This window comes from Diceros bicornis, chromosome X (genome assembly GCF_020826845.1).
Source record: "Diceros bicornis minor isolate mBicDic1 chromosome X, mDicBic1.mat.cur, whole genome shotgun sequence".
Classification (NCBI taxonomy): domain Eukaryota; kingdom Metazoa; phylum Chordata; class Mammalia; order Perissodactyla; family Rhinocerotidae; genus Diceros; species Diceros bicornis.
The window spans coordinates 90,498,406-90,526,304 of NC_080781.1; the positions used below are offsets into that span (position 1 = coordinate 90,498,406).

The 27,899-nt window shown below is 36.7% G+C and overlaps 1 protein-coding gene across 4 annotated transcripts in view; it reads left to right on the plus strand.

Annotated features, from left to right (window-relative positions):
- DIAPH2 (diaphanous related formin 2) overlaps positions 1-27,899 on the plus strand; it is an 836,961-nt gene that overhangs the window by 41,576 nt on the left and 767,486 nt on the right. For 3 of the 4 annotated variants that reach the window (XM_058536305.1, XM_058536306.1, XM_058536304.1), the window contains exons 2-3: positions 8,373-8,405; positions 11,207-11,383. In XM_058536305.1, coding sequence (XP_058392288.1) covers positions 8,373-8,405; positions 11,207-11,383 — 210 coding nt within the window. The remainder of the gene's footprint in view (positions 1-8,372; positions 8,406-11,206; positions 11,384-27,899) is intronic. The other variant, XM_058536303.1, reaches the window with a different exon arrangement.

Genomic DNA, 27,899 nt, shown 5'->3' on the forward strand with positions numbered 1-27,899 from the left:
TGCAATGTACATAGAGGTGCATATATCTTTCCTACAGTGTTTTCAAGGACTATTAATGGTTGTCAGATTTAGTCTAGACTATTCCTTGTGGTTTTCAAGACAGTCTCTAATCTGTCTGTCCCCACCCTACATATTCAAAATTTAATACTCTTCAACTTGAACCCTTTGTTTCATAAGGCTGCTTCCCTAAGGTAAATGTTAATGCTGCTCCTTCTGTCTGACTTCCTTCTCTTCCCCTCTTTCTCACTATTCAAATCCTACTCAGTAATTTGGGTGCAATTCTTTATAGTTTCTTAGTGAAGCTGTATTTATCTATTTCTCTTCTGAATTCCTATTGTATTTAAATTAATTTATTCACAAAATATTTGAGCAGGTATTATGTGCCAGCTACTGTTCTAATGTTAGAGATCCAAAAATGAATAAGACAGGTAAATTAAGATCTCTGCTGTTAGGGAACTTGTTTTCTAGAAACTAAAACACAAATAAGTAAATCAGTAAGTGAACAAGATAATCTCAGATAGTGGTTAATGCTGTGAAGATAATAAGACAGGACATGATAGTGCCTAGGGAGAAGGAGGAGTGACATACCTCAGAATCTCATAGTTTAGCATTTAATTATCTGTTTGTTTTTATGAGGTTAGTTTTCACTCCCTGGCTAGATCTTAGATGCCTTAAGGGCAGAATCATGTCTTAAACACCTATGTGCCACAAAGTGCTGGGCATATAATGGGTACTCAAACATATTAATTTTTGGTTGAGACATTTGTCTTTTTTAAAAACATTGAAGATAAAAACTAATTAATTAAATATTGAGCCCCACTCGGCTAACTCATTGATCTAAGAGTATCTATTATATACAGAGTACTGTGCTGGGTTTTGAAACGTTTGGATTTGTGTCAAGCTAGCTTTCTTTTCATTTCTTTTGCTTTTTATTCATAGACTAAGAAAGAAGAACTTTCAGGTCCAAACAATTTTCCCATTTGAAATGGTTTAGTACAAAGCAAATAAACATGATTTCTATACCTGCTGAAGAAGTTACTACTCTTAAAAACCTGGATTATTCCTGTAATTGTTTCTGATTAATTCAGGTAGTGAGTGACTTCCTCCAATTCATTGGTGTGAACTTTTTTTAAGACCTAAGCGGCAAACATACATTTCCTGGATGCTTCACCCTTCGTCCTGAGGCTGAGCATGCTTGTTACACAGAAGAGACTGCTGGATTCCTGTATCGTAGTCACCCCTCTTGGCAGTTAAAGATTGAAATTCATGGCAAGACAATTAGTTTAAGGTTGAGCATATCTTGTTAGGACAGATTTCTGAAATTTAGCCGGTGAAGTAACATGGTCTTTTGCTTCATGAGGAAAACTGAAGTCCTATACTGTGATGTCATATTTGATTTCTGGTAGACATACATTTTGTTTATTATAAATTGAAAGAGCATCTTGAGAAGAAAAACCCCCCAAAATTTTCTCTTGTCATAAAAATGATAGAAAGAATTTTGATTTGTAATAGCCAAGAACTCTGGTGGGTTAAAATTTGAGGTTTTTGATTTGACAGTACTTTTGAGATGGTGTCCTTATGGTTACGAAAAGATAAAAGTATTGCTCTATTAAAATGACGGAATGGACAGTTTGAGATGCTAACAACAGCAAAGTGAGATGGAAGATCAGAGCTTAATGCCTGTAACTTCATTTCCTCAACTACTAGGCTTTTGCGCTTCCAGGGCAAGGTCATGTCTCTTTAAATCCCAGTGCCTGGCATACTGCCAATTGATCTATCATCTGTTCATAAGTGCTAATGGTGATGGAAGACTACAGTGCCTAAGACGACATGTGGGTGTCTGAAAATGGTCCTTACCTTTAGAAAGGAGATGAAAGAGTTTTTCAGAGTAATTTTAGATACCGGTAGTAGTAGTTCAATGATTTTGAAAGCCGAAATTTGTTTTCCTCCTCTACATTGATCTAAGTTCTAAAAATCAGATTATATGTAGCTTTTTTTGGTGAAATAAACACAACTGGGAGGCACTCAACAACAGTAGCTTGGTTACCAGTAATTAAATGGCCTTGAATTGTCTTGATTGGTCTTACTGGTTTGTAAAGTTCAGGGTGAGTACAGCCTCTGAAAAGTTGGAAGGCAGGCCTTTGAAGTGTAACTATTTCCCTCTGTGATGGCCTCTGATCTAGCTATTGGGCAGGAATGTCGTCCTGAGATTTCAAACCTGGATCAGCAGTTGATATGGATGGCTTTACTTAAGGGCCTTTCTAATGTGGAAAGTATATGGAGGTTATGTTAGGGTACTACACTATCAGAGCTCTCAGAATTTCTCTATTGTGATTGTTCTTTCATTCTTCTCATCTTCAACTAGACTGCAACCTCCATAAAGGAAGAGCATGTACTTATCTTGTTTATGATTGTATTCCTCGTGCCCAGCACTGAACAGGTACATAGTAGATGCTCAAATATTTGTTCAGTTAATTGAACATGGTTATTTTGTGTGTGTAATATTGGCCCTGCCCTTCTTAGAAAGCGAGAAGCTTAAAGCTGGGTAAATAATTGACCCTTCATCTTTATTGTGATGGCTAATTTATTTTCTCTAAAAGCGAAGAAAATAGTCAAATAGTGTGATTAAGTTTTTGAGTTGGTGGTGAAACTTTTGAGTTATATGCAATTTAGTTGTCCAGTTTCTGAGGTGCTAGAGTAATTACATGATGTTTATAAGACATTGTATTACCATGTAACATTAGCCATAAGAGAGTTGAATCTTTACATCTTACTGTTTTTGTTAATTTCTGCCTGATTGAGAAAATTAAAACTTAATTCTCTTGCAATAATGACTTTTGCATTTCAATCAGAAATTCAGCATTAGAGTTTATAAGTAAATCAGCCATTTCTCTTTTTCTTAAGGGGTTGAGACTCGAGAGTGATACTTTTATAATTATGCAATACTCATATAATACTGTACTAAGTTATATTTAATATAACTTATCATAAATGAAGTTTAATAAACTCTGATTGCTTGACTAATGCACAAGCTTATTGCTTTTCCAGAGTTGATTTTAATGAAAATATATGGTCACTATACTTATTTATGCAATATGCCCTCATCCTAATGACCATTATCGTTAGATTTACACAATAAAAACTTACTAAAATGACTTTAACCAGTGCTTTTAATTCAGGGGTGTGACTCTAGTAAAGATTTCTTTTGGTCATTTTTAAAAAACAATTTTTTTTAACTCCATTGTAGCTCTACGATTTGTACACAGGAGTAAAATCCATAATTTCTACTTGCATGTGGTGTGAGAGAGATGCGTGCATCTATATAAATTACATTCAGATAGAATTTGAGAGCTTATCCCTGTAGAACATCATTATAAATGAGAGTATATTTTAATATAACCATTTAAAAAAATGTTTTAAAGGTCAGGTCATATAAAAATGACTGTGATTTAATCTTGTCGAAAAAGACAGCTCTTGGGCCGGCTCCGTGGCTTAGCGGTTGGGTGCGCGCGCTCCGCTGCTGGCGGCCCGGGTTCAGATCTGGGCGCGCACCGACGCACCACTTCTCTGGCCATGCTGAGGCTGTGTCCCACATACAGCAACTAGAAGGATGTGCAACTATGACATACAACTATCTACTGGGGTTTTGGGGGGAAAAAAATAAATAAATAAAAATCTTTAAAAAAAAGACAGCTCTTTATAGCTCTCTGAACTTTTCTCTTGGTGTTTTTGTTATCTTTCTTGACTCCTTTTGTATCCTTCTTTTTTGACTAATATATAAAGACAATAATGTGGCAGAAATAATTTATTTTTGATTGCAGATAATTTAGTTGTAACATACAATAATTTCAATGTATTTTTAATGTACAGTGACCCAAAATCACCCCTTCTGAAGCTCAAACTCTTCAAAGCTCCTTAAATATTTTCATTTTCAATAGGCCACATTTTTCTCTTCTTTTTTTGAACAGTTATAAAGAAGAATTCTAAGTAATGGTATCAAAAATATATTTATGAAAGCAGACAAAGGAAATCTATGAGAAAATATCCATATTTGTCAAATGTGCATAGTTTTACAGGATATGCACTCTGTACTTGAATGAAACTTATAAATCAAGAAATCAGAAGCAGAGTGTTTTTCTTTATGGTACTCTATCACAAGTAATTCGGATAATTTTTTACATAAATATAATTTCTTATGTGCCTTAGGGTGCTCTATCATTCTTGAAGATGCCTGTTAGGGAAAAAAAAAAAACTTTAAGAAAACACTACACAAAGCATAGTCTTCCTCCGATATTATTTTTGACCAAGACTTCACATTTGGTTTATCAATAACCAAACTGTAACCTCAAGGGAAGCTCTAGAAATAGAAATGTATCTAGCTAGATGGGCATTCCAGGTAGAGGGAACAGTGGGTGCACAAACAGGACATAATGGGGCATGCATTGGGAAAAGGATTTCCATTTTTGTTGTCTATAGCATTTGGATCACAAGGGAAGAAGTAGAAGTAGCCTAGGGCTGAATAATACAAGGCTTTGGATGCCATATGAAGGCTGTTAGTCTTTATTCTGTAGGTCATCAGGAGCCATGAATATGAACAGGCGTGTGATAGTCATTTCTAATTTTTATTGTGCTTCTATGTGCCAGGCACTGCTCTAGGCATTAGGGCTACATCCCTAAACCACACAGACAAATATCCCTGTTCCCGTGGAGCTCACATTTTTAGTGGGAGAAACAGACAATAATAATAAATTATAGACTATGTTAGAATGTGATAAATTCTATTGAAAAAAGGAAAAGTAGAGCATGGTAAAGCGGATCAAGAGTGCCAGGAGTGTGTGGAGGAGGTGGGTGTTTCCATTTAAATAGGATGGACAGAGTAGGCCTCACTGAGCACAAACTCAAAAGGGGAGGATGATGGAGTAAGCCATACGGATAATGGAAAAGAGCATTCCAGGCTGGGGAAGAGCCAGTGCATGTAGCTTGTTGCCTCATTGAGGAACAGTGAGGTGGTCAGTGTGACTGGAGCTGCGTGAACGAAAGGGACAGTAGTAGGAGATGAGGTCAAAGAGTTAGGGCAAGTGTGCAGATCGGTAGGCCCTTGAAGGCTATTGTAAGGGTTTTGACTCACTCAGTGAAAATAGCCATTGGAAAGTTTTGAGCAGAGGAGTAACATGATGTGACTTCAGTTTTAACAATATCACTTTATCTGGTGTGTTTAAAATTAAGTGTAGGAGGGTAAAGGTGGAAGCAGGAAGACAGGTTAGGAGGTTATTACAGAAATCTAGGTAAGAAGTGATGGTGGCTTGAACTAGATCTTTGCTTTAAGTTGATGACTTTGGCAATGGGGAGAGAATGGAACCAGAGGTAATTATTAGGAGGCTTTTGCCAGCAGTTAGAGTCTAAACTGGGGTGGCCTGTGTGGGAATGAAGAGGGAACGGCAGAAAGATTACCATGGAACTTAACAGCTGCCTGGCTCTTGGGAATGAAGGAAAGAGAGGAAACCAAGGTGAAATGGAAGGCTTAACACTGGATAAATGGAGTGCATGTGGTACCATTAACATAAATGTTACCCTCCTGTATGAAAATCTGTCCTGACCCTCTGAGACATTTTGCCCACTTTGTGTCATGGAGTGTTTCCATTTGGTTATTAATTGTATACCTATTTTTCCCCTCCTGCTACCCACCTAGAAAGCTGAGAGAAGAAGTCTGACTTTTAGAATTGTGGCAATATTAAGGTACAATTAGGAAGGTAAAATTTAAGAATTATGAAAGACTGAAGAATCTGAATTTGTATATAGTTTATATATGGAGAATAACTAATTAGTTAGCCACTCAAAGAAAATAGAATATACTGGTCAAAGTGAGTTCAGTAGATGACATGTAAGATGCATTGGGGAAGGACTGAATGCCAGGGGAATGCTCCTTGGGATGATCTTGACCCCCTGGGTAAAGATGGAAAAAGGCAGTTGCGTAAGGAAAATGAAACTGATGGGGCTTGGGGGTATCTGTGAATTTGGGATTACCGTGAGCTCTTTCAATTCAGTAATTCAACCCTAATATCCTACAGCTTGATTATACCAACTGAAAAGGCCATATGTTGACTACGAGTTAGAATCTAGTGATAACCAGATCACTGGTCCTTGGGCAGGTCCCTTAGCCTCCTCGAGCTTCAGTTTCATCATTTGTAAAATCAGAGGTTTTGACCAGATTATCTCAAATTCCATCCAACTTTAATAGTCTCTAACTCCATACTGTGTGATTTAATATGGACAAAATATGTTAATTTCAAAAAAAAAAAAAAAAAAGGAAAAGGTTGGGGTGGAGAAAGAGAAGAAAACTCAAGTCTCTTCCCGTAAGACAAGGTGGAAATATTGCTAGCAATACTTTTTTTCTTGTTTCTGTCCCCCGTGATTAAACTGTCAACGTATATTCAATTGAGATAGAGATTTAAAGCATTCCAGACATATGTGTACCTTAACGTAGAGAATTTGGCTAAATCAAATTGTATTTTCCCCTAATTTACATTCTCACTTTGAAGATATAGATGTGTTTCCAATCTTGAGGTTATAATCCCAAAAGATGGGAAGAAAAGAAAAGCAGGAGTTGCTTGAAGAACTGTATAATCTGTCTAATAACCACACAGGTGGACAGGTACATATCCAGATGGTAGCAGGGTAGTTGAGGCACTTGGAGATTTTGACATTTCTCGCTCTGATTTTACGTTACAGGAAATGATGAAGCTTGTCATTGTGCATAAAACAGTTTTCTGTAACCACTGGGAAAACTAAAGAGAAAATACCAGGTAGAGATAGTCCTAGGGTGAATTGATCTCTCTTACAGTGGCTTCAGTTCTGATATGAATAATCCCCCTTCTTTTCTTTTTCCTAGACAGTAAAGATTGATTGGGTTTGTGTCAGCAGGATGTGATGAAGACATAGTACAATGATGTAGGATTGTGGATCCCTGAGGGAATCGATGGATTAACAGTGGAAAAAGAACTATACATACAATAGTGTGTTTGTCCCAGCTGATCCGGGGGGGATGATCTTTAACAGCATTTGATTGGTGGTATTTGTAGATAATTTCGTGAGATCCTGGGACTGAATAATTCTCACTTCCTTAAAACTCATAATGGAATTCTCCCCACCAGTGAGAAGACCATCTTTTTCTTAGTAAAAAGGGATGTGACCATGCATGACCAAGTTGATGCTCATCATTCAGCTTCTGTTGTAAGAAATAAATATACAGGTTGTGGCAGAAGGGTTAATTCCAGTTTCTAGCAGGCGAGTTTAAAAATCTGGTTCTTTCTTAATCATGTGTCTTAATTGGCACTTCAACATATTTATAATATAATAATAACTGCCCTGCATGCTGATTGTATGTTATTTTAAGATGCTAAAGTATCTTCTGAATCATGGAAGGTTACTAAATTATTAGATATGACTTTGCTTACTTTACTTTAGTATTGCTTTGTTACTTTAGTATTGCTGTACTATTAATTCTTCAAATAGTGGTACTCATATTTGTTATGTGGTAGTTTTTATTAACCACTGTATTTTATTAACTAGAATACACTATTTCTAATGATTCTCAGCATTAGAAGCAGAAAACCACATGCAAAAAAAGTGTCGATGTTTTTGAGAAATGGGCATATATTAACAGAATCAGTAAGTTAAATTTTATCCAGAATATTTATAAAGGTGTCCTTTGAACATCTATCACATGTAACTGATGTGACATTTCTCCTGTTGTTCATGTTTTTTTAAAATCTATGTATCTTAGGGCCGGCCCCATGGCTTAGCGGTTAAGTGCGCGTGCTCCGCTGCTGGCGGCCCAGGTTCGGATGCCAGGCGCGCACCGATGCACCGCTTCTGCGGCCATGCTAAGGCCGCGTCCCACATAACAGCAACTAGAAGGATGTGCAGCTGTGACATACAACTATCTACTGGGGCTTTGGGGGGAAAAAATAAATAAAAATAAAAATTAAAATCTATGTATCTTAGAAACATGATTATTCATTCTAAAATTTTGAAAAAATTTGGAAGGGCTTATGACTTTGCTCTGTCTTTGCTCATGATGGAGCACTGTGGTAGTGATGTCTGAGCCAAATCTGACTTTGGGACCTTGGGAATGATCTTTAAAAACGAATAGACACCCCCCACCAAACCTTAATTTTTAACCCTTAAAAAGTTGTTTTTTTTCCTTTAGTAAAGAATGTGCGTGTTTATATATTTAAACTTTCTAATTCTTTTTGACTAGTTATAGTTGATAAAATAAAAAATGAGAATCATTCAATTATTATTTTCTTGTTTGATCTATGAATTTCTCTTATCTGACAGGTATTTCTTTTTTTTCCTTTTGGTTTTAATAGAACATTCAAATAAAAACTTTGGCAGATGATGTGGTAAGGTGGTCTTAGTAGCATGTTGTTACATTATTATGCATGTTGCCTTTTTATTAAAGTGGTGGACATTAAAGCATTGATATATGTAAGATATAAAATGTCTGGATGTTTACAAAGTACAGTGGAATGGAAGAATGTCAATAAAGTGATTTTTCTTTTTTTGAATATTAACATAAACAATTGCATAGGAACGCAACAAAATTTTGATATATCATCCTGATATATACCTTAACCAAATTTTTTTTATCTATATGTAACTCTAACTCAGGAAAACACAGATGTTTCCTTTTTTGATAGCCAAGTAAATTGACGGTGAATATTTTAAACATTAGTATTAATATTGGAAGTAATTAATTTAAAATAGAAAGGAAGTTAAGTTCATTATGTTAGTCAGATATGTACTATTAAATTTAAAATCCTTCAATATTTTTGAGCTGAGTCTATCATAGTAAAACTTATTGAAAGTTATGGGCTTAAAATTTAAATGTGCCCTTTTATAGCTAAACCTTTAAGAAATGGTATTTTAAGCAGTGTCAGTTTTTTCTTTGTGAAATTATCTATCTACAAATAATGTAAAATATTGTTAGTGATTTAAGGAAGTGAAAGTATATGGCTTAACTTCATTTTCTTATCAAGATATAGCTGAAAGCAAAAGCCAATTTTCTAGATAGAAATGAAGAGCATAGTGGAAGATCAAATCTTTATGTAAATAATGCTACTCAGTAAAAAAGCTGGCACTGCAGAAACAAATATTAAGTGATATGAAGGGAAAGGAACAGAGATATGTTGATTTAATGGTCGATTGCATATTTAAATGCTTTTATGTCCATCATGTCTTTTAGTGAATTTTGACTGTTGGATATGTACTCAGCTTATTTGGGATTGCTTAATATTTTTTTTCTCGAGTTGTTTGAAGATATACTACATATCTAAACCAACTTAATTTTCCTCAAAGAGTTGAAAGAAAATATGAAAATATAGTTCAAGATGATTCAAAGAAATGAATCTTAACGTGAACACTGGGATAGGAAGCAGGGACTCGTGAATTTAGCTAGTCATTTTTTTCTGTGAAATGAGAGAGTTGGTCTAGATGATTTTTCAAGTTTCTTCCCAGCTCTAAAATATTATGATTTATATAATCTCTTTGTAAGCAATCATATACTAAAATCATTTTTGTAATCCTAAATAAGCTGCTTAAAACTGTTCATATTTCTTTCAAAGTACACCTTTTGATAAAAAAAAGTGTTCTTTGAATCAGAACATAAAGTATGTTTTTTTAATGGGGATCAGCGGAATTTTACATAAGCTGCGGTAATAACTTCTGTGATGCTTTTTGTATTGTTGAAGTAATTTATAAGTTCTCGGTAACACGGCAGTAAGGATGCACTGTCCTCACATCTAACGTGTCTGCTTGTTTAATGTGACCTGATGGTATGCATGTGCTTCCTAACAGAAAGCAGAATAAAACTGAGTTGCATTCAGTTTTATGATCATTACTAATTTTTGATGTCTAATGGTTTGCAGTTTAAAACAGAATGTCCTTTTTACATGAAACTGGAGTCATTAACTCACTTTATGCGAAATAGCAAGCTAATTATTAGAGATTGTACATGGAATCAATGGTTCAGGGTCAATATCCGTAAAATAGCAAGTTCTTTGTCATAGGATTTGTAGGAATAAGATATTTGTAGGAATAAGATGTTTGCTATATTTCCAGTAAATGGAAAAGGTGATGTTTTTAATTTTGTTTTGCTTCCTTATTGGTCCCACTTTTTAGGGAAGAGAAAGGTAGGGGAAATAATAATGATAGTCATAGTAGCAACAATAATAATAAATAGCAGCTAAGTGCACTAAACATATCAACTTATTTAAATTTCACAATAATCCTATGGTGTTGGTAACATTTATTTATTTAATATAAATTAACACATTATCTCTATTTTAGAGATGAGGAAACAGTCATAGAGAGACCAAATAATTTGCACAGGGTTACTCAGCTAGTAAATGGCAGATTCAAACCCAGGTAGCCTGGCTCTAAAGTCTGTGCTGTTAACCATTATACTCTTTTGTGTGTGTGTGGGTGTGTGAGGAAGATCGGCCCTGAGCTAACATCTGATGCCAATCCTCTTTTTTGGCTGAGGAAGATTGGCCCTGGGCTAACATCCATGCCCATCTTCCTCTACTTTATATGGGACGCCGCCACAGCATGGCTTGAGAAGTGGTGCGTAGGTGCGCGCCTGATCTGAACCTGCGAACCCCCGGCCGCTGCAGCGGAACGTGCGCACTTAACCCCTTGCGCCTCTGGGCAGGCCCCTTAACCGTTATACTCTTAATGCTACACTGACAAAGTATTCATAGATACTTGTCACAATTTTTGGCACTTTGAAGAAGAGAAACAATACTATAATTTCCCCTTAAAATGGGATATCAGAAGCTATTTTTATTTTCTTTCTCTTTTTTTCATAGTTTGAAAGTTGCCACCAAAGATACCTTCTCCCTTAAATGCCACACAACTTTGATGCAGGAATTTTTCACCTATTTACTGTGCAAAACAGAAATGACAAGGGACTAAGTGTTACTTCTGAGGAATACTTTTCACCCTCTAGACTTCTGAGGCTGAAGAGCCACTTCAAGGTTTCAAAATAGTACAATCTCTATCTGGAGCTTGCTGCTTAAAATAACATTTTATCAAAAGACAATAATGATATATATTATACTAAGTGCCATTTTGATGTTTCAGTTCTTCACATCTGTGATTCTTGATCTCTTTCTTAGGGCTTCTTATTTTTTTCTCTTTGCAGCGTGACCGAATTACAAGTTTTAGAAAATCTACTGTCAAAAAAGAAAAACTTCTTATTCAGCATCCCATTGATTCTCAAGTCGCGATGAGTGAGTTTCCAGCAGCTCAGCCATTATACGATGAACGATCTTTGAATTTGTCAGAAAAGGAAGTACTGGATCTTTTTGAAAAAATGATGGTAAGTTAGATCCCTAATTTTGTTGTAATTTTAAAATGCGCGTGCCTGGAATAGCACTGGGTTTTAAGTACGTGTGTGTGTATGGACAGTGTTTATATCACATAAAGAAGAGACCAGAAACTTGTTGATACAACAGAACTATTTTCAAAAGTATCTGTTTTTTGAGCTAAAACATCCTTACTTGTCTGTCTCTTCCACTATGAGCTCCTAAAAGCAGGGGCTGTCTTATTTATTTTTGTTCTCTAATATTTAGTAGTCTCTGGCAGATTGAATCAATTTTTCAATTAACTAATTTGTCTTCCTGTTTCTATAAAGCAAAACAGGCCTGAGTCCACTTTGCTGAAAACAGCACAAGGTGTCTTGTTGGGTATATGAAATAGAGTTGGGAGGGCAGAGGCTGAAAAAACAGTAGAGGGGACAGAGGAATTAATTCCTCCCAGTTTGTTCTATTAGCAACAGTCATACAACCTACATTTACTAGCATATTTCTTCTATTTTATAGCTTGTGGTCTAGATTATTTCTTGTATTAGATAATAAATATAATATTTTGAGTATTCGGTAGGTTATGGTAGGAGAGGGGAGAGATGAGGCATTGGGCCATATTACATTGGTTTGCTTGACTAGAGAAGAACTGGAGATCCTGATTCATGATTCATTCATTTACAATTCTATCCCACTTATCATTGTAAATTTTTTTTGTGGATATCTATTTATCTAGAGTTAGGGTCCACAGGAGTTTCAGAGGTCCCTTCAACCACACCAAAATAAAAGGTTAAGAATCACTGAAAATCTAGACCCTTCTACTCTGCCCATTATGGAACCCACCCCACTAATAATCTGCCCATTGTCACCACCCCACTTCCCACCCCCACTATTTCGCTCCTGTGCCTAGAAGAGTTATTAGGCCTTCCACAAATATTCATTGCAAGTTGTTGAACAAAAATTCCCTTTATTTTTAACTTTTCCTTGACTATTCCTTCTGTCTAACTGCAGCTGGCATCTGCCTTTTCCCCCGACACAAATCCTGACATTCCCACCCTCTTCAGCCCTTCCTCCTAGTCCTGTGGTACACCCTTTTTTCTGCTGTTCCTTCCACGCCATCTTCTCTGAACCATCTTTTAACAACCCTTTCTCTTGTGAAGTCTATTATCTGCTGACCTTCGTTGATAATGATAGCACCTGGCTCTCCTTTTGGCTTTTCCCCTGCTATTCATTTTGGTGATTTCAGCTCTGATGTTGATCACCTCTTCAATGCATTTTTGCCCTTAGTTCCTTGATTTCCTAAATTCTGACCTTGGTGTCTATATATTTAGCTAATTATAAGCATGACTACACCTTGGACTGTGTCATTCTTTAGAATGATTCCGTTTGTAAGATCTTTAGCTCTGAAATTCTCCTGGGAAGCTAAACAACCTATATTACCTCTCCCGTGCCCTTAATTTTACAGAGCATGTATTGTGTAGTGGTCAAGAACTTGGACTTTGGGGTCATTCAGACCTGGGTTTGAGTTCTGGCTATGCCATTAATCGCATTACCTTGTGAAAGTTATATAATCTCTCTAGTTTATTTTCCTGAACTGTAACAAAGATAGAAGAGGATCTACCTCATATGGTTATTTTTAGGATTAAAGGAGATGCTATTCTTAGAATAGTGCCTGGCATGTGAGCTTTCTGTATAAATAATTTTATAAATGTTTGTTGCATTTCTTTCCTTTATCAAGTAAAGCTCTGTGCTTTCTTGCCAATATTTCCCACCCTCAGTTTACCACTTGTTTGTCTTATCTTAATCATCCAAAACAATGATAACGACAGCAGAAACAGAAACATTCTTTGACACTATTAACACTTTTAATCTTTTAAAATCTTCTTTCTTCTCTTCACTCAAACTTCGCTCAAATTAAATTTACTGCTTTAATCTGCTGACCAACTGGTTTCGAATTTTTGCAGTCTTGAACTAGTTCTTTGAGCACGTCAGGGGCATTGCCATATTCTGGTTCACTTAAGCTCAACACCTACAGGCCGTCTTCCACTTCATTTGTTTTCTCAGTCACTTCTAATTGCTTGCCAAATCCCATTGGTTCTGCTTGTGCAATGACTCTTAAATCTGTTTCCCGGTTGTCCTCCAGCTGCTCTTGCCCTAGTTCAGACAATGTCCCTCTCTAGTTGTTTCTTCTGGGCTACTAAAATAGCCTGCTAACTGGTCTTCCTCCTCTTCTCCAGGTTTTGCCTATTCTAGTCCAGTATTGACTGTTAATGATTCTGAAACAGATTCTTTTTTCAAAAGCCCCAAGTAGGCCCTTACAGTTTTAGACAACCATTTTATATGTCCCTACTCTATTCCCTCAGCTATGCTCCTAGATGACTATTTTACACCTTTACTTTGCTGCTCAGTCCTCAGAACTCTTCCCCGACTTGCTTCTCTGCTGGTAACCTTGCTGCTTAATTTACTGGGTAAATTGAAGCAATCAGAAGAGAACTTCCACAGACTCCCACCGCCACATCTACCTAACTTTTAATATCTGCACTCACATAGTTTGTCTTGCTACCTGTCACCATAGGTGAACTTTTCATGTTACTATCCTTCCCTTTGTGTACAAGGTTCCATTCCTTTTCACCTACTCAAGGAGATTGCTCTAATAATTTTCTTCTCTTATCTTCCATTCCCAGCAGCATACAAACATGCTGTCTCGTTTTACAAAACTTTTTCTTGACCTTATCTTCCTTGCCAGCTACTGCTCTATTTTTATTCTCCTTTGAAGCAAAATACGTCCCAATAATTTTGTTTACATTCACTGCTTCTGATTTCTCTCCTCTCACTTTCTCTCCTGAAATCACTCCAGCCAGGCTTCTATCCCACCCCCCATCAAAACTGTTCTTATCAATGTCACTAAAGATCTTCATGCTGCTGAATCCCGTGGTTAATTCTCAGTTCTCATCTTAATTGACCTATCAGCAGCATTTGATGCAGTTGATCATTCTCTCCAACTTGACTTGCTTTGCCCCACCCAACATTCATCCACACCTCCCTCTTTGGCTGCTGCTTTTCAGTCTTTTTTGCTGATCCCTGTTTATAACCTCAACCTCTACATGTTGGAGAGGCCCAGGGATCAGTCCTCGGACATCTTCCCTTCTCTATCTACACTATCTTTGGTGTTTGCAACCAGTAATATGGCTTTAAATTCCATTTGCGCACAGTTCTCAAATTTATCTCCAGCTTGGTCCTCATGTCTGAATTCCAGACTCATATATCAGACTTCATAATCAGCATCTCTCCTTGGATGTTCAGTAGACTTATTGAAAGTAATATATCCAAAACTGAACTGCTGATATTCCCCTCCAAACCTGCTCCTCCCAGTGTCTTCCTTGTCTCAGTTGATGGTATATCCATCAGGCCAAAAACGTTGGATTTTCCCTTGACTGCTCTCTTTCCCAGATTCCAGATTCAATTCATTAGGAAATCCCATTAGCTCTCCCTTCAATGTAAGGTCCTTGCAACATCTGACCATTTCTTACCACCTTCACTGGTCCCACACTGGTTGAAGTCTGACCTGGACTGCCACAGTAATGGTGGGACTGTTAGGACTGCCACAATTCCTAATTAGTCTCTTTGCTTCCACCCATGACCCTCTACAGTATATTCTTACCACAGAGACATTATCAATTTAAAACCTGAATAACGTCGTGTCACTTGGCTTCTCAAGTCTGCCATGGCTCCCCATTTCACTCAGTGTAAAAAAAACCAGTGTACTTACAATATCCTATAAGGCCCTATATGATCTGACCCCTACCTTACCTCTTCCATATCTTCCTCTACTACTCTCCCCGCTTGGTCACTCTGCTTCAGTTGCACACATGCCTTTTACGTGATTGTAGCCCTAAGCAAAAACAATTCCTGGAAGTTTTCAATTTTTTTAGTTTGTGTACAGCATTTACGTTTTCAAACTTTTTACAACATTTCTATTTTATGGTTTGTATATTAATTTTAATGTTTCATTAGAAAATTACTACTTTCCTCTTTAAATGTGTCATGTTTTTTAAAGATTTGCTTATTGGGGCTGGCCCCATGGCTTAGCGGTTAAGTGTGCGCGCTCCGCTACTGGCGGCCTGAGTTCGGATCCCGGGCGCGCACCGACGCACTGCTCCTCCAGCCATGCTGAGGCCGTGTCCCACATACAGCAACTAGAAAGATGTGTAGCTATGACATACAACTATCTACTGGGGCTTTGGGGAAGGAAAAAAAAAAAAAGGAGGAGGATTGGCAATAGATGTTAGCTCAGAGCCGGTCTTCCTCAGCAAAAAGAGGAGGATTAGCACGGATGTTAGCTCAGGGCTGATCTCCCTCACCAAAAAAAAAAAAAAAAAAAAAAAAAAAGATTTGCTTATTGGATTGATAAATGTGATTTAAAGAAAGGTACAACTTGGTGCCACATTTTCCCTAATGGGAATTTTTCATTCCCTGGGAATTTTGGAATTAGAAATCAAAGAACTATGATTTGATTAAAAGTAACAACCGAAAGATCAATAAAAAAACTTTTTAAGGGTTGTGTCTCCTCTTTGAGAGAAATCCACTTGTACCTTGAACATTTTCTATTTTCTGTATTTAGTTTGACTGTAACCAATTTACAGTGAATAGGTTATTTTATGAATAATCAGAACTTTCATTTACTGTGCACGTATGGGCCATGCATGCCACTAACCCGTTTACATGTAGTATTTCAGTTGATCCTTATGACAATGCCACAAAGTAGGCAACATGATTATATTCAATTTTCAGGTAAGGCAGTTGAGGCTTAGAGAGAGGCTAAATAAATTAGTTTTGTAACTTGCCTAAGTGAGCAAATGACTGAGCTGGAACTTAAATTTAGGTACATAAAAATCTAAAAAATTGGCATTTTAGTAGCATCTATCTTTAATAATGTTTCATTTAAGCTAAATATAAAATTAAAACATTTTCCTTGCACACGTACTCAGTGGAAATAGAAGGCAACTCAGAGGTACATTGGGTTGCAGGTAAAGCCCACCTGGGATGGATTATTTCCTACTGATGAAAATTGTCTGTAATCACTTTTTACAGAGCATCAGTTGAGAAGAAAGAGGCCAACAATATAGTAATGAAAAACTGTTAAAATGCCATTATCAAAGTTGATTGGGAGAAGACGCTTAAATTGTTCTGTTTCTGACACACAGAAGTAGATTTCTAGACACAAAATTTCCCTTTTTTATTTCACTCCTTGTGAGTGTCCTTCCTTGTACAAATAATGTAATAGAGGTTCTTGTCCTACTTGATGGCTACTATGACAATCTTGTTTCTCTGGATTCTCACCCTTTATTGCGCTATTCCTGTTGATCGGCTTTTGTAGACTTTTGAGAGCTACAAATGTTTAGACCATTTGGCCTAAACACTGTATATGTGTTTTAGGATAGCATACCCCGAGGTGTAAAATGTTTTAAATAATTGCATAAAATAGCACAACATTGTACACAGTAATAGTGTATGAGATACTTGGCAAGAAATAAATTACCTTAAAATTGCTAGTACAATTTATTATTTGCAATTTCTGGGTAATGTATTTTGGTGAAAATCGTAAATAATGAAAGGCAATATTCAAATATAATCCTTTCTTACTCTGATAATTGAAATTTTTTTTTGTGTGTGTGTGTGAGGAAGATCAGCCCTGAGCTAACATCCATGCCAATCCTCCTCTTTTTGCTGAGGAAGACTGGCCCTGAGCCAGCATCTGTGCACATCTTCCTCCACTTTATGTGGGACGCTGCCACAGCATGGCCTGACAAGCGGTGCATCGGTGCGCGCCTGGGATCCGAACCCCGGGCCGCCAGTAGTGGAGCGTGTGCACTTAACCGCTACGCCACAGGGCCGGCCCCCTTGAAATTCTTGTTATGCCTAAGGATCATATCTATCAACAGCCGTTCTCATTGTACAGGCTTATAGATGTAGATAACAGGGGCTATTGTCCTAAATCTGAAATTATTGCAGGACATTTTTTTTTAAGTATTAACTCTTTTATTTGATTGCTATAACTCTTATTTAATTACTAATAGATCATTTAAAAAATCACTTAACTCTTTATAGCTAAGTAAAATCCTGGCACGAGTCTAGTTAGCTGAAAGATCTGAATGGTTAGGTTTTCCTTTACTAGTGTATTAGTAGATTACTGACGTTCCATTGACTCGGACATCTATCCTCTGCATTAGTATGTCACTTTTCGTATTGTAGATACTCAAAGAAACAATTACAGACATATCTTCTGAGTAATGGTATCCATGGCTATTGTTGACAGATTTAAAGGTCCAAATTTGAAACTTTTAGATGATTGCTTATTTTATGGAGTGCATGTTATTTATTAGCAGTGTGTCTTCAATAGCAGTGTGTTTTCAATGAATTTTGTACGCAGAGTATGGTCATCGACTACTAATTGAAAATTAGAAAGTGGTGCTTTTATTAAAACTTAAAAAAATGAAAAAAACCCACTCGTTTTTATGTGATTTTTATAATTACCTGCGTGGGGTGAATTATTATTATTATTATTTTTTATAATTTTATTTATTTATTTTTTCCCCCAAAGCCCCAGTAGATAGTTGTATGTCATAGCTGCACATCCTTCTAGTTGCTGTATGTGGGACCCGGCCTCAGCATGGCCGGAGAAGCAGTGTGTCAGTGTGTGCCCGGGATCCGAACCTGGGCCGCCAGCCGCGGAGCACGCGCACTTAACCACTAAGCCACGGGGCCGGCCCTGTGGGGTGAATTATACTCGCTCTTTCAGATTCCTGTTCCCCTTCTCTGCCCAGAGTCATGTTTTCAAATCTTCCACAAGTGGGTAAAGTTAGTAGGACCAAAACCAGCAAGATTGCTTCCACATTTTTGTTTTTGGTAACTTTAAAAGATGACTGAACTATAGCAGTATTTTACGCATCTTCTTTAACCCCAAATTCAAATTTGAACGAGATTCGTATTTGTAACCTTTCTCATCTTTTTTTTTTTTTCTTTGTGAGGAAAATCAGCCCTGAGCTAACATCTATGCCAATCCTCCTCTTTTTTTTTTCCCTTTTTCGCCCCAAAGCCCCAGTAGATAGTTGTATGTCTTAGTTGCACATCCTTCTAGTTGCTGTATGTGGGACACTGCCTCAGTATGGCTGGACAAGCAGTGCGTCGGTGCGCGCCCAGGATCTGAACCCCGGACCGCCAGTAGCGGAGCGCACGCACTTAACCGCTAAGCCACGGGGCCGGCCCCTCTCATCTTAATCAGAGGCATTTTGTATTGCTTCTAATTAGGATTGGTGAAATATCTCCTCCTTTCCACTTTAAAAATAAGGAAATTAATAAGGCTGTAATTGAATAACTATTCAACATTTTAAGTTCATAGACTTTGAGCTTACAGAGAATAACTGGTTTTTGTACATTGAGTATACTGCTTAAGGACTATTAGATGTTTAATAGTGATAACTTGTTTTTATCCAAACTGAATTAATACAATTAGAGCAAAGACAGAAATGTGTCTGGACACTTGCATTTCCTTTTGAATGTTATTGCTCTTTAGTATGCAATTGTTCTTTTTTGGGGAGTGGGAGAAGAGGGGATTTCCATTTTAAGCTTAAAAAAATAAACATATAGAGACTTCTTGGAAATTCATGTCTATTAGCTAGCACAAGGATCTATTGAGTGGAGGTCCAGCTTACATTGGTGATGTTGGATTCATATAGTTATGTCAGTAAGGACTGTGCTCTAATACAAGTAATTAAATAGTTTTGTCGTATGCAAAAGATGAGGCTAGTGATGATTTATGATTAATTAATTTCAACAGCATTTATTAAAGGCAGTGTTTACTATGTGATTCCACATGCAAATGTGATGTTTTATACTTTGTTTCTATTCAGCAATTTATATTAATATACTTGGCATTTTTGTCATAGTTTAATGATCATATAGTTATATGCAATAAATACTAAATGATCTGTCCCATATTCCATCTGCTAGAACTCTCCTAAATAATCCCAAAGCTTTTAATTTTCATTCTTTCACTTTTCCCCTTGTATCAACATAGAGAGAATGTTTGACTTTGGACCTAGGTGTTGTACTTTAACCCAAGCGTGCTTGTTCTCCCGTGGCTGCTGCCATGGGTTTCTTTCTCACCCAACACCAGTCTTTTAGGAGTTGGTTAGCTTGGCTGAGAACCTTTCAGTACTCTCAGCATAAGTAATTTTAATTAATGGTTAAATTACCATAAAATAAATTATCAGTAAACTAAGTCTTAAAATCTATAGTAAGCCATGGAAATAGTTTTCAGAAATGACTAGATTCTTAGAAATTGTCTAGATAGCATAATTTCCATTGGTACATTTACATTTCCAATATCCTTACTCCATATCATTACACTGAGAGAACACTAGCATCATTTCTAGTCAATATATTTTATTTTCTTACACAGACTCCAAAGAAAAGCTTATAAAGGAGGAGCAAAACTTGCCCAGTAAACAAGTCTAAAAGGTGACTAAATCTGGGTCACTTTTTAATTTCCTTACCAAATATAATTCTCACCAAAGGTTCACAACTGAGGGAGTGGTAGGATAGGAGTCCAAGGAAGAGGAATGAAAGGGACTAGGTTTGCAAATTTACTCTGCTTGTAGCTGGTAAACTTCACAATTCACTGTCTCTTTTTTTGGTTTGTGCATAGAAATGTTTTCCCAAATATGTTTTCTGTTTGAAAGGTTCCAGTAGTATTCATTGCCATGAATACATTTCCACAACCATTTATTGGTATGTGCCATGTTCCAGGTCCTATGCAATATGCTGGAGGTACAAAGATGAATGCAATACCTCCCTTGCTCCCATAGAGCTCAGAGTTTAGTCAGAGAGACAACCAAGTAAACAAGTGATTTCCATGGTAATAGGACGGCTATGAATAGGCTACTGTGGGTACTCAAACCAGTGTAGAGGCTCAGGGAGGAAACAGAGAAGATCTGAATATACGATGAAACCCAGGTCACTTCTGAATTTTCAGTCTTTATTTTTTGGCATTAAAGCATTTTCAAAGTTTGAACAATTTAGTTCAGCAAGGTCCAGTGCCTTCTATCTGCCCGGTACTGTTCTAAGCTCTGAGGAGAAGGAGCAGAGAACAACGCAAGGAAAATCCCTACCGTCAAGGAGCTTATGTTCTGATAGGGGTGATATAGCAGAACTTAAGGTGTTATTCTGAAAAAGAAAAAGTGAAGACATATTTCCGTGTCGTGGAGAAGTTTATTTGACAACTCTCTACTGAATGCCAGATACTTTGTTAGGTGTAGGGAACATAGAGATGACAAAGACACTGTCCCTGCCTCTAGGATTTTATTTTGTACAGCTTGCAAGGTAAGAATAGTTTTTATGTTTTTAAATCGTTGAAAAAAAAATCAAAAGAAGGCTGTTTCAGGACACATGAAAATTATATGAAATGCAGTGTTTATAAATAAAGTTTTTGTTGAATGCAGCCATTCGGCAAACAAATGGCAGCCATGGCCATTTCTTTACATATTGTAGATGGCTCCTTTTGCCCTACAAATGCAGAGTTGAGTAGTTATGACAAAGACTCTGTGACCTGCTAAGCCTAAAACATTTACTGTCTGGCCCTTTGCAGAAAAAGTTGGTCAACCTCTGGACTAGTGTAACAGTCTCCAAACTTTTTGATTTCCTACCCTGTCAGAAAAAAAGATGTGTATTTAAGCAAGTAACCCCAATATATTTGATTTAAAACACATATACATATATGTGTGTACTAATACTATACACATTATAAAATACAGACATAGAAAGTAATGGATGAGAAAAACATGAAATGAACAAGATTTTAAAATGATTTAAAATGACTTTATTTTATGTATTAATGGTACAAAAGCCTTTGCTATCATGATTAATAACTTTTTAGTGAGAGCAGTGTCAATGTGACATTTTTTATGTCTTGTTTAAAAAAAAACAGTAATTAGAAGGTTTAGTTCCAAGTTCATTTTATTTTGATATTTGGTTTAATTTCTGTTATAGTTGAAACATAAATCTGACAAAGATAGGTAGGTCCAAGTGGAACGAGAACATCATTAGCAACACTTACTAAATCATAGTATTAGCTTTTCTCAGTTCAATCCATGAATCAAGCAAAGGTTCCCTGCTGAACCATGGCTAGTAAATTTCCATCTTCCTTGATGACAATCAGTTGTTCTTGCAACTAATCTGGAGTGTTGCATTTTTATATTTTTTAAATAAATGGGTTCAAAATGGGCTTTAAAAAATGGGCTTCAACAGATGTCATCAGGGGCATGGGCTCTTGCGTTTTTCCTTCCACATTCTTAATGTGTGGACCCTCATCCCCCTGTTTGTCTACTCATGTCCGCTCCAGGCATTGCATCTAATGCCAGGAAGAAGGAGGAAGAGGTGAGTCATGCAAGAGGGAAGGGGACTGACCTGGATGTTGGGTTGGCCAATGTGTGTCTTTTCCAATGAAGTTCATTTGAGTACTTACTTTCTTACTAATTGTTAAACTGTCAAGGGATTGATTGTCTTTTTGTGAATGAAAATTGCGTAAGTCATGCTAAATTTCAGCAGTTTTTAAATACTTTGCCTTAAGATAACCAGAGATATCTCTGTAAGGCACAACGTGTTTTCACGGTCACTTCCTATCTCATTTCAAAAATATTGTAAATATTCTACTGTATTTGAAACATCTTGCTTTTATTTAAAAAAAGAGCTACGTTCTTTACTATGTAGCGCTTTGTGTACTTTAGTTTTAACTTCTTTCTTGCAGTGACTTGAATTTTACATGTGGGATAACCTTACTCAGAACTCCTTGTCACTTATAGTTTTTTCACAAAACATCTCTTCATTAAGTAAATCATTTATTTTGGTAATATGTTTTCTCTGTTAGACTGTTCCATTAGTGACTCAAAAAAAAGTAGTTTCTATATTTCATTATTGAAACAATCTAGCAAATAATATAAGCTGAGTTATTTAAAAAAAAACAGCTGTATTTTCATTCAACTGTATGATAAACCTCCCACACTGAGTAATTTTTCTAATACTTGTTTTAGAAAATTTTCAGCAATGATTTCTATGTGTGTTCTGACAGTATTTGCTGACAGAGGAATGTATTTTAGTTTGCTGCCCTGTTGTTTTGCATGTATTATTTCGGCTGCTTCTACCACGTGTTTCCCCAGTGTCCTAGGACCTTTTGTCTTTCTTCTTTTTTTTTTAATTTTTTTTTTTTTTTAATTTTTCCCCCAAAGCCCCAGTAGATAGTTGTATGTCATAGTTGCACATCCTTCTAGTTGCTGTATGTGGGACACGGCCTCAGCATGGCCAGAGAAGCGGTGCCGTGGTGTGCGCCCGGGATCCGAACCCCGGGCCGCCAGCAGCGGAGCGCACGCACTTAACCGCTAAGCCACGGGGCCGGCCCAGACCTTTTGTCTTTCACTATTAAAGAAAGACAGAATTCAAAAGAGGCTTCTAAACATGTGTCATTAGGTTTACAAAATTTGACTAAGGTACTGGATTGAGTATCACATGATTTTAATTATTGCTGAGAAAATTGAAAAAGCTTTCTTCACACTCTGGGTACTTGGATTTTAAATGTTTTTGCTCGTTTGAGGTGGCTTTGTACTATCAGTAGGTAATATTTTAAAGTACAATATGTGCATAAAGTGAGAGTCATAGCTAATAATTGATAGACATCCATATTTCAGATAGTTACCTTAATAATTTTTAATCTTATGTGACCAGCTTCTTATTAGCCTCAGATTTTTGTTATTTTTACCATACGGTATAATGACTGATAAAAGGCTCAGACTTATGAGTAGGAAGATAGGAGTCTAACATTTTCTTGTTCCCTTGAGCTTGCATTATTGGTATTATGCTATTATCCTCAATCTATTGTCTTTGCAGGAATCTTTTAAAGCCACTTTTCCATTTTGCTGGGGTTTTTTGAGGGTTGATTTAGTTAAAACTAGATAAAATAACCGGTAAATCCACTTCACCAGGTACATGTCAACTGCAGCAGGTTACAGTTCACTGGTAGTGAACACGTGTGCATTGTGAACACCCCACTCTTCCCCTAAGATGCTTTATGTACTGTTTGGACCTACGGGTCCAGTGAGGGCTCCAGTGTTATTCTCATGTTAAATATTAAAGCTTCCTTCTTGTCTCTTTTGAATAAAAATAAATATTTCACAAACTGCAGTGGATCCTTTATGTAATCTCTGGATTCTGGAAACCACTGGTTGAATGTTGAGCTCAGGAGTTAGGATTATGGGAAAGTAAAAATAATATTTGTGTTTTCTAACATCTGAATATATGTTCTAAATTTACCCTCCTGGTGGTAAAGAGGTATATGTGGGTATTCAAAGTTGGATCCCCCAACAGGACCTGAAAGCAGAAACAGATAAAGAGTTTTTGTGCTATGCTCAAGAACATTCACTTAATCTCATGTATTTGTTTGTTTGTCCTGTTTTGGGCTCTATACTATTTGTAGAAATAATGTATTTAGACAGTCTTTTTCCTTTAACTTTGTTTTCCATCTGAGCTTCTATATGTTATGTGACTATAGTCTATATAGGTAAAGTTAACTGGATCTATTGAAAACATGAGGTAGTTAATTAATTAATTGGCCAATTATTTAATGATGTAGAAAACCCCTGATACATTTATTGAATCTTCAAAAGAAGTATTCTGTCCTTGGAAGCTAGAGGAATCGTGGAACATATCTTTAGAAAAGAATAAATTAAACAAATGTTCTAAAAATCCATTAATTTATAACCTTAAAATAATTAAAGATAACTATAATCACTATTCATGCTAGGGAATATTTTTAGGTACTGGAGCATCACTGGTTCAATTCTCTTCAAGGGTATAGGTCCGCTCAAGATAGAAGGTAAAGAATACTTGAATAATTACTATTGAGAAAGAGAAAGAAGAGGGCAAGCATTTAACACTGAAGACAAGTTCAGATTTAAAAACAGCAAGTGGAAAATCCAGCCTTAAGTTGGGATCAAGACATGTTGCATAAAGAAAAACAGTTCATTTATAGAAAAATATATAGAAATTTATAGAAATAAGGAACAAGTATTACTTCTCTCTTATAGGGAAGGAAGAGATGTAAAAACGTAAAAGGTTCACATTTACCTCTCATAAAGCAAAATAGAAAAAAAGTGGAAGAGTTAGGAAAATAGAAAATGATGTTAGAAGACAAGGAGAAAGTTTTACAAATTATATTATCACCTGTTTAAAGATTTATGGGGGGAGAGAGGGAGAATGAGAAGGAGAGGGAGAAGAGAGAGAATGAGAATGAATGAATTAATTAATAAGAATGTAAATGAGGGTCGGCCCCGTGGCTCAGCGGTTAAGTGCGCGCGCTCCGCTGCTGGCGGCCCGGGTTCAGATCCTGGGCGCGCACCGACGCACCGCTTCTCCGGCCACGCTGAGGCCGCGTCCCACATACATCAACTAGAAGGATGTGCAACTACGACATACAACTATCTACTGGGGCTTTGGGGGAAAAAAAATAAATAAATAAAATCTTTAAAAAAAAAAAAAGAATGTAAATGAATAACATAGTTAAGATGTCCGTATTTCCTAAAGCCATCTATAGATTCAATGCAATCCCTATCAAAATTCCAACAACATTTTTCACAGAAATAGAACAAAGAATCCTAAAATTTATATGGAACAACAAAAGACGCCGAATAGGTAAAGGAATCCTGAGAAAAAAGAACAAAGCTGGAGGCATCACGCTCCCTGACTTCAAAATATACTACAAAGCTATAGTCACCAAAACAGCATGGTACTGACACAAAAACAGACACACAGATCAATGGAATAGAATCGAAAGCCCAGAAATAAACCCACACATCTATGGACAGCTAATCTTTGACAAAGGAGCCAAGAACATACAATGGAGAAAAGAAAGTCTCTTCAACAAATGGTGTTGGGAAAACTGGATAGCCACACGCAAAAAAATGAAAGTAGACCCTTACCTTACACCGTACACAAAAATTAACTCCAAATGGATTAAAGACTTGAATGGAAGACCTGAAACTATGAAACTTCTAGAAGAAAACATAGGCAGTTCGCTCTTCGACATCGGTCTTAGCAACATATTTTCAAGCACCATGTCTGAGCGGGCAAGAGAAACAATAGAAAAAATAAACAAATGGGACTACATCAAACTAGAAAGCTTCTGCACAGCAAAGGAAACCATCAACAAAACGAAAAGACAACCGACCAATTGGGAGAAGATATTTGCAAACCATACTTCTGATAAGGGCTTAATCTCCAAAATATATAAAGAACTCATGCATCTCAACAACAAAAAAACTACCAACCCAATTAAAAAATGGGCAAAAGACCTGAACAGACATTTCTCCAAAGAAGATATACAGATAGCCAACAGACACATGAAAAGATGTTCAAAATCATTAACTATCAGGGAAATGCAAATCAAAACTACAATGAGATATCACTTCATGCCCGTCAGAATGGCTATAATTAACAAGACAGGAAACAACATGTGTTGGAGAGGATGTGGAGAGAAGGGAACTCTCATACACTGCTGGTGGGAGTGCAAACTCGTGCAGCCACTATGGAAAACAGTATGGAGACTTCTCAAAAAATCAAGGCTAGAACTACCATATGATCCAGCTATTCCACTGCTGAGTATTTATCCAAAGAACTTGAAAACACCAATGCATAAAGATACTTGCACCCCTGTGTTCATTGCAGCGTTATTCACAATAGCCAAGACTTGGAAGCAACCTAAGTGCCCATCAAGGGGCGAATGGATGGAGAAGATGTGGTATATATACACAATGGAATACTACTCAGCCATAAGAAACGATGAAATCCAGCCATTTGTGACAACATGGATGGACATTGAGGGTATTATCCAAAGTGAAATAAGTCAGAGGGAGAAGGTCAAATACCGTATGATTTCCTTCATTAAGTAGTAGATTATAACAACAATAAACAAACACATAGAGACAGAGATTGGATTGGTGGTTACCAGAGGGGAAGGGGGGAGGGAGGAGGGGGGAGGGAGGAGGGCGAAAGGGATATTCATCACATGTGTGTGGTGATGGGTAATTAGTATTTGGGTGGTGAACATGATGTAATCTATGCAGAAATAGAAGTATAATGATGTACACCTGAAATTTATACAATGTTATAAACCAATGTTACTGCAATAAACAAAAAATTAAAAAAAAACAGAAAAAAGAATGTAAATGAATGAATAGGAGGCTGATTCAACTTTTAACTTTCTCATTTGACTCTATTCTTATATAGCTCCTCAGTAATAACTTTAAGAATACAATTTTTATTTGCTGAAGAAGTGAAGTAATTTGTCTATAATGGGAAAATTGCATCATGGCATATGTGAAAGGAGAAAAAATGGTTCAGTGTTTACAAATATAGTTTTAAAAATATATGTGGTTAATTATTTAGACTTCAAACAACATTTTTTAATACTATAAAATACTACGTTTTTCTCATGTATTGTGGAAATACTAAGTGTTAAACATATTAAAAGCTTGCTTTTGCGTTTTGAGTGCTATAAGAACTCAGTGTGTTTAGAAATAGTTTCATATTCAGTTACATTGTTTAGAATTAGTATTGAATTATGAGTATTGCTCTATTTAGTTTTATGATTGTATTATAAACCTGGAGTTAATGATTTAGAAGTATTAGCTCCCTAATTAGTAGTATGTTTCTTATTTCTATAAGAATAAAATGAGTTATTATGGTCTTTTCTGTTCATATGAATGGTACCTATTCCCAGTCAACCTCTGCAGCGAATTTTTAGGTATAAAATATTTTGGTGGCTGTAAAGCATATTTAAATATTTAGAGAAAAGATCCTAAATATCACGTTGGTCCAACAAATATTTATTAAATGCTTAGTGCCTTCCAGGAACTAGGCTCTTTGCTGGAAATACAAAGGTAAAAAAGACCCAGTTTCTGTCCTCAGCTTATAGTTTAGAGGAGATGAATTTATCAGATAGTTTCAATGTAAGTGCTCCAATATAGGAAGTAATATGGAAGAAGAGAATGAAGATAGTGATTTCTAAGTGAGATGTTTTGGGGGAAATCTGAAGAATTAGCGGAAGTATAAGAGTTAGCCAGGGCCGGCCCCGTGGCTTAGCAGTTAAGTGTGCGCGCTCCGCTGCTGTTGGCCCAGGTTCGGATCCCGGGCACGCACAGACGCACCGCTTCTCCGGCCATGCTGAGGCCGCGTCCCACATACAGCCACTAGAAGCATGTGCCGCTATGACATACAACTATCTACTGGGGCTTTGGGGGAGAAAAAAAAGGAAGAGGATTGGCAAAAGGAGGAGGATTGGCAATAGATGTTAGCTCAGAGCCGGTCTTCCTCAGCAAAAAGAGGAGGATTTGCATGGATATTAGCTCAGGGCTGATCTTCCTCACACACAAAAAAAATTAAAAAAAAAATAAAAAAAAAAGAGTTAGCCAGATATGGGTTTGGGTGGGG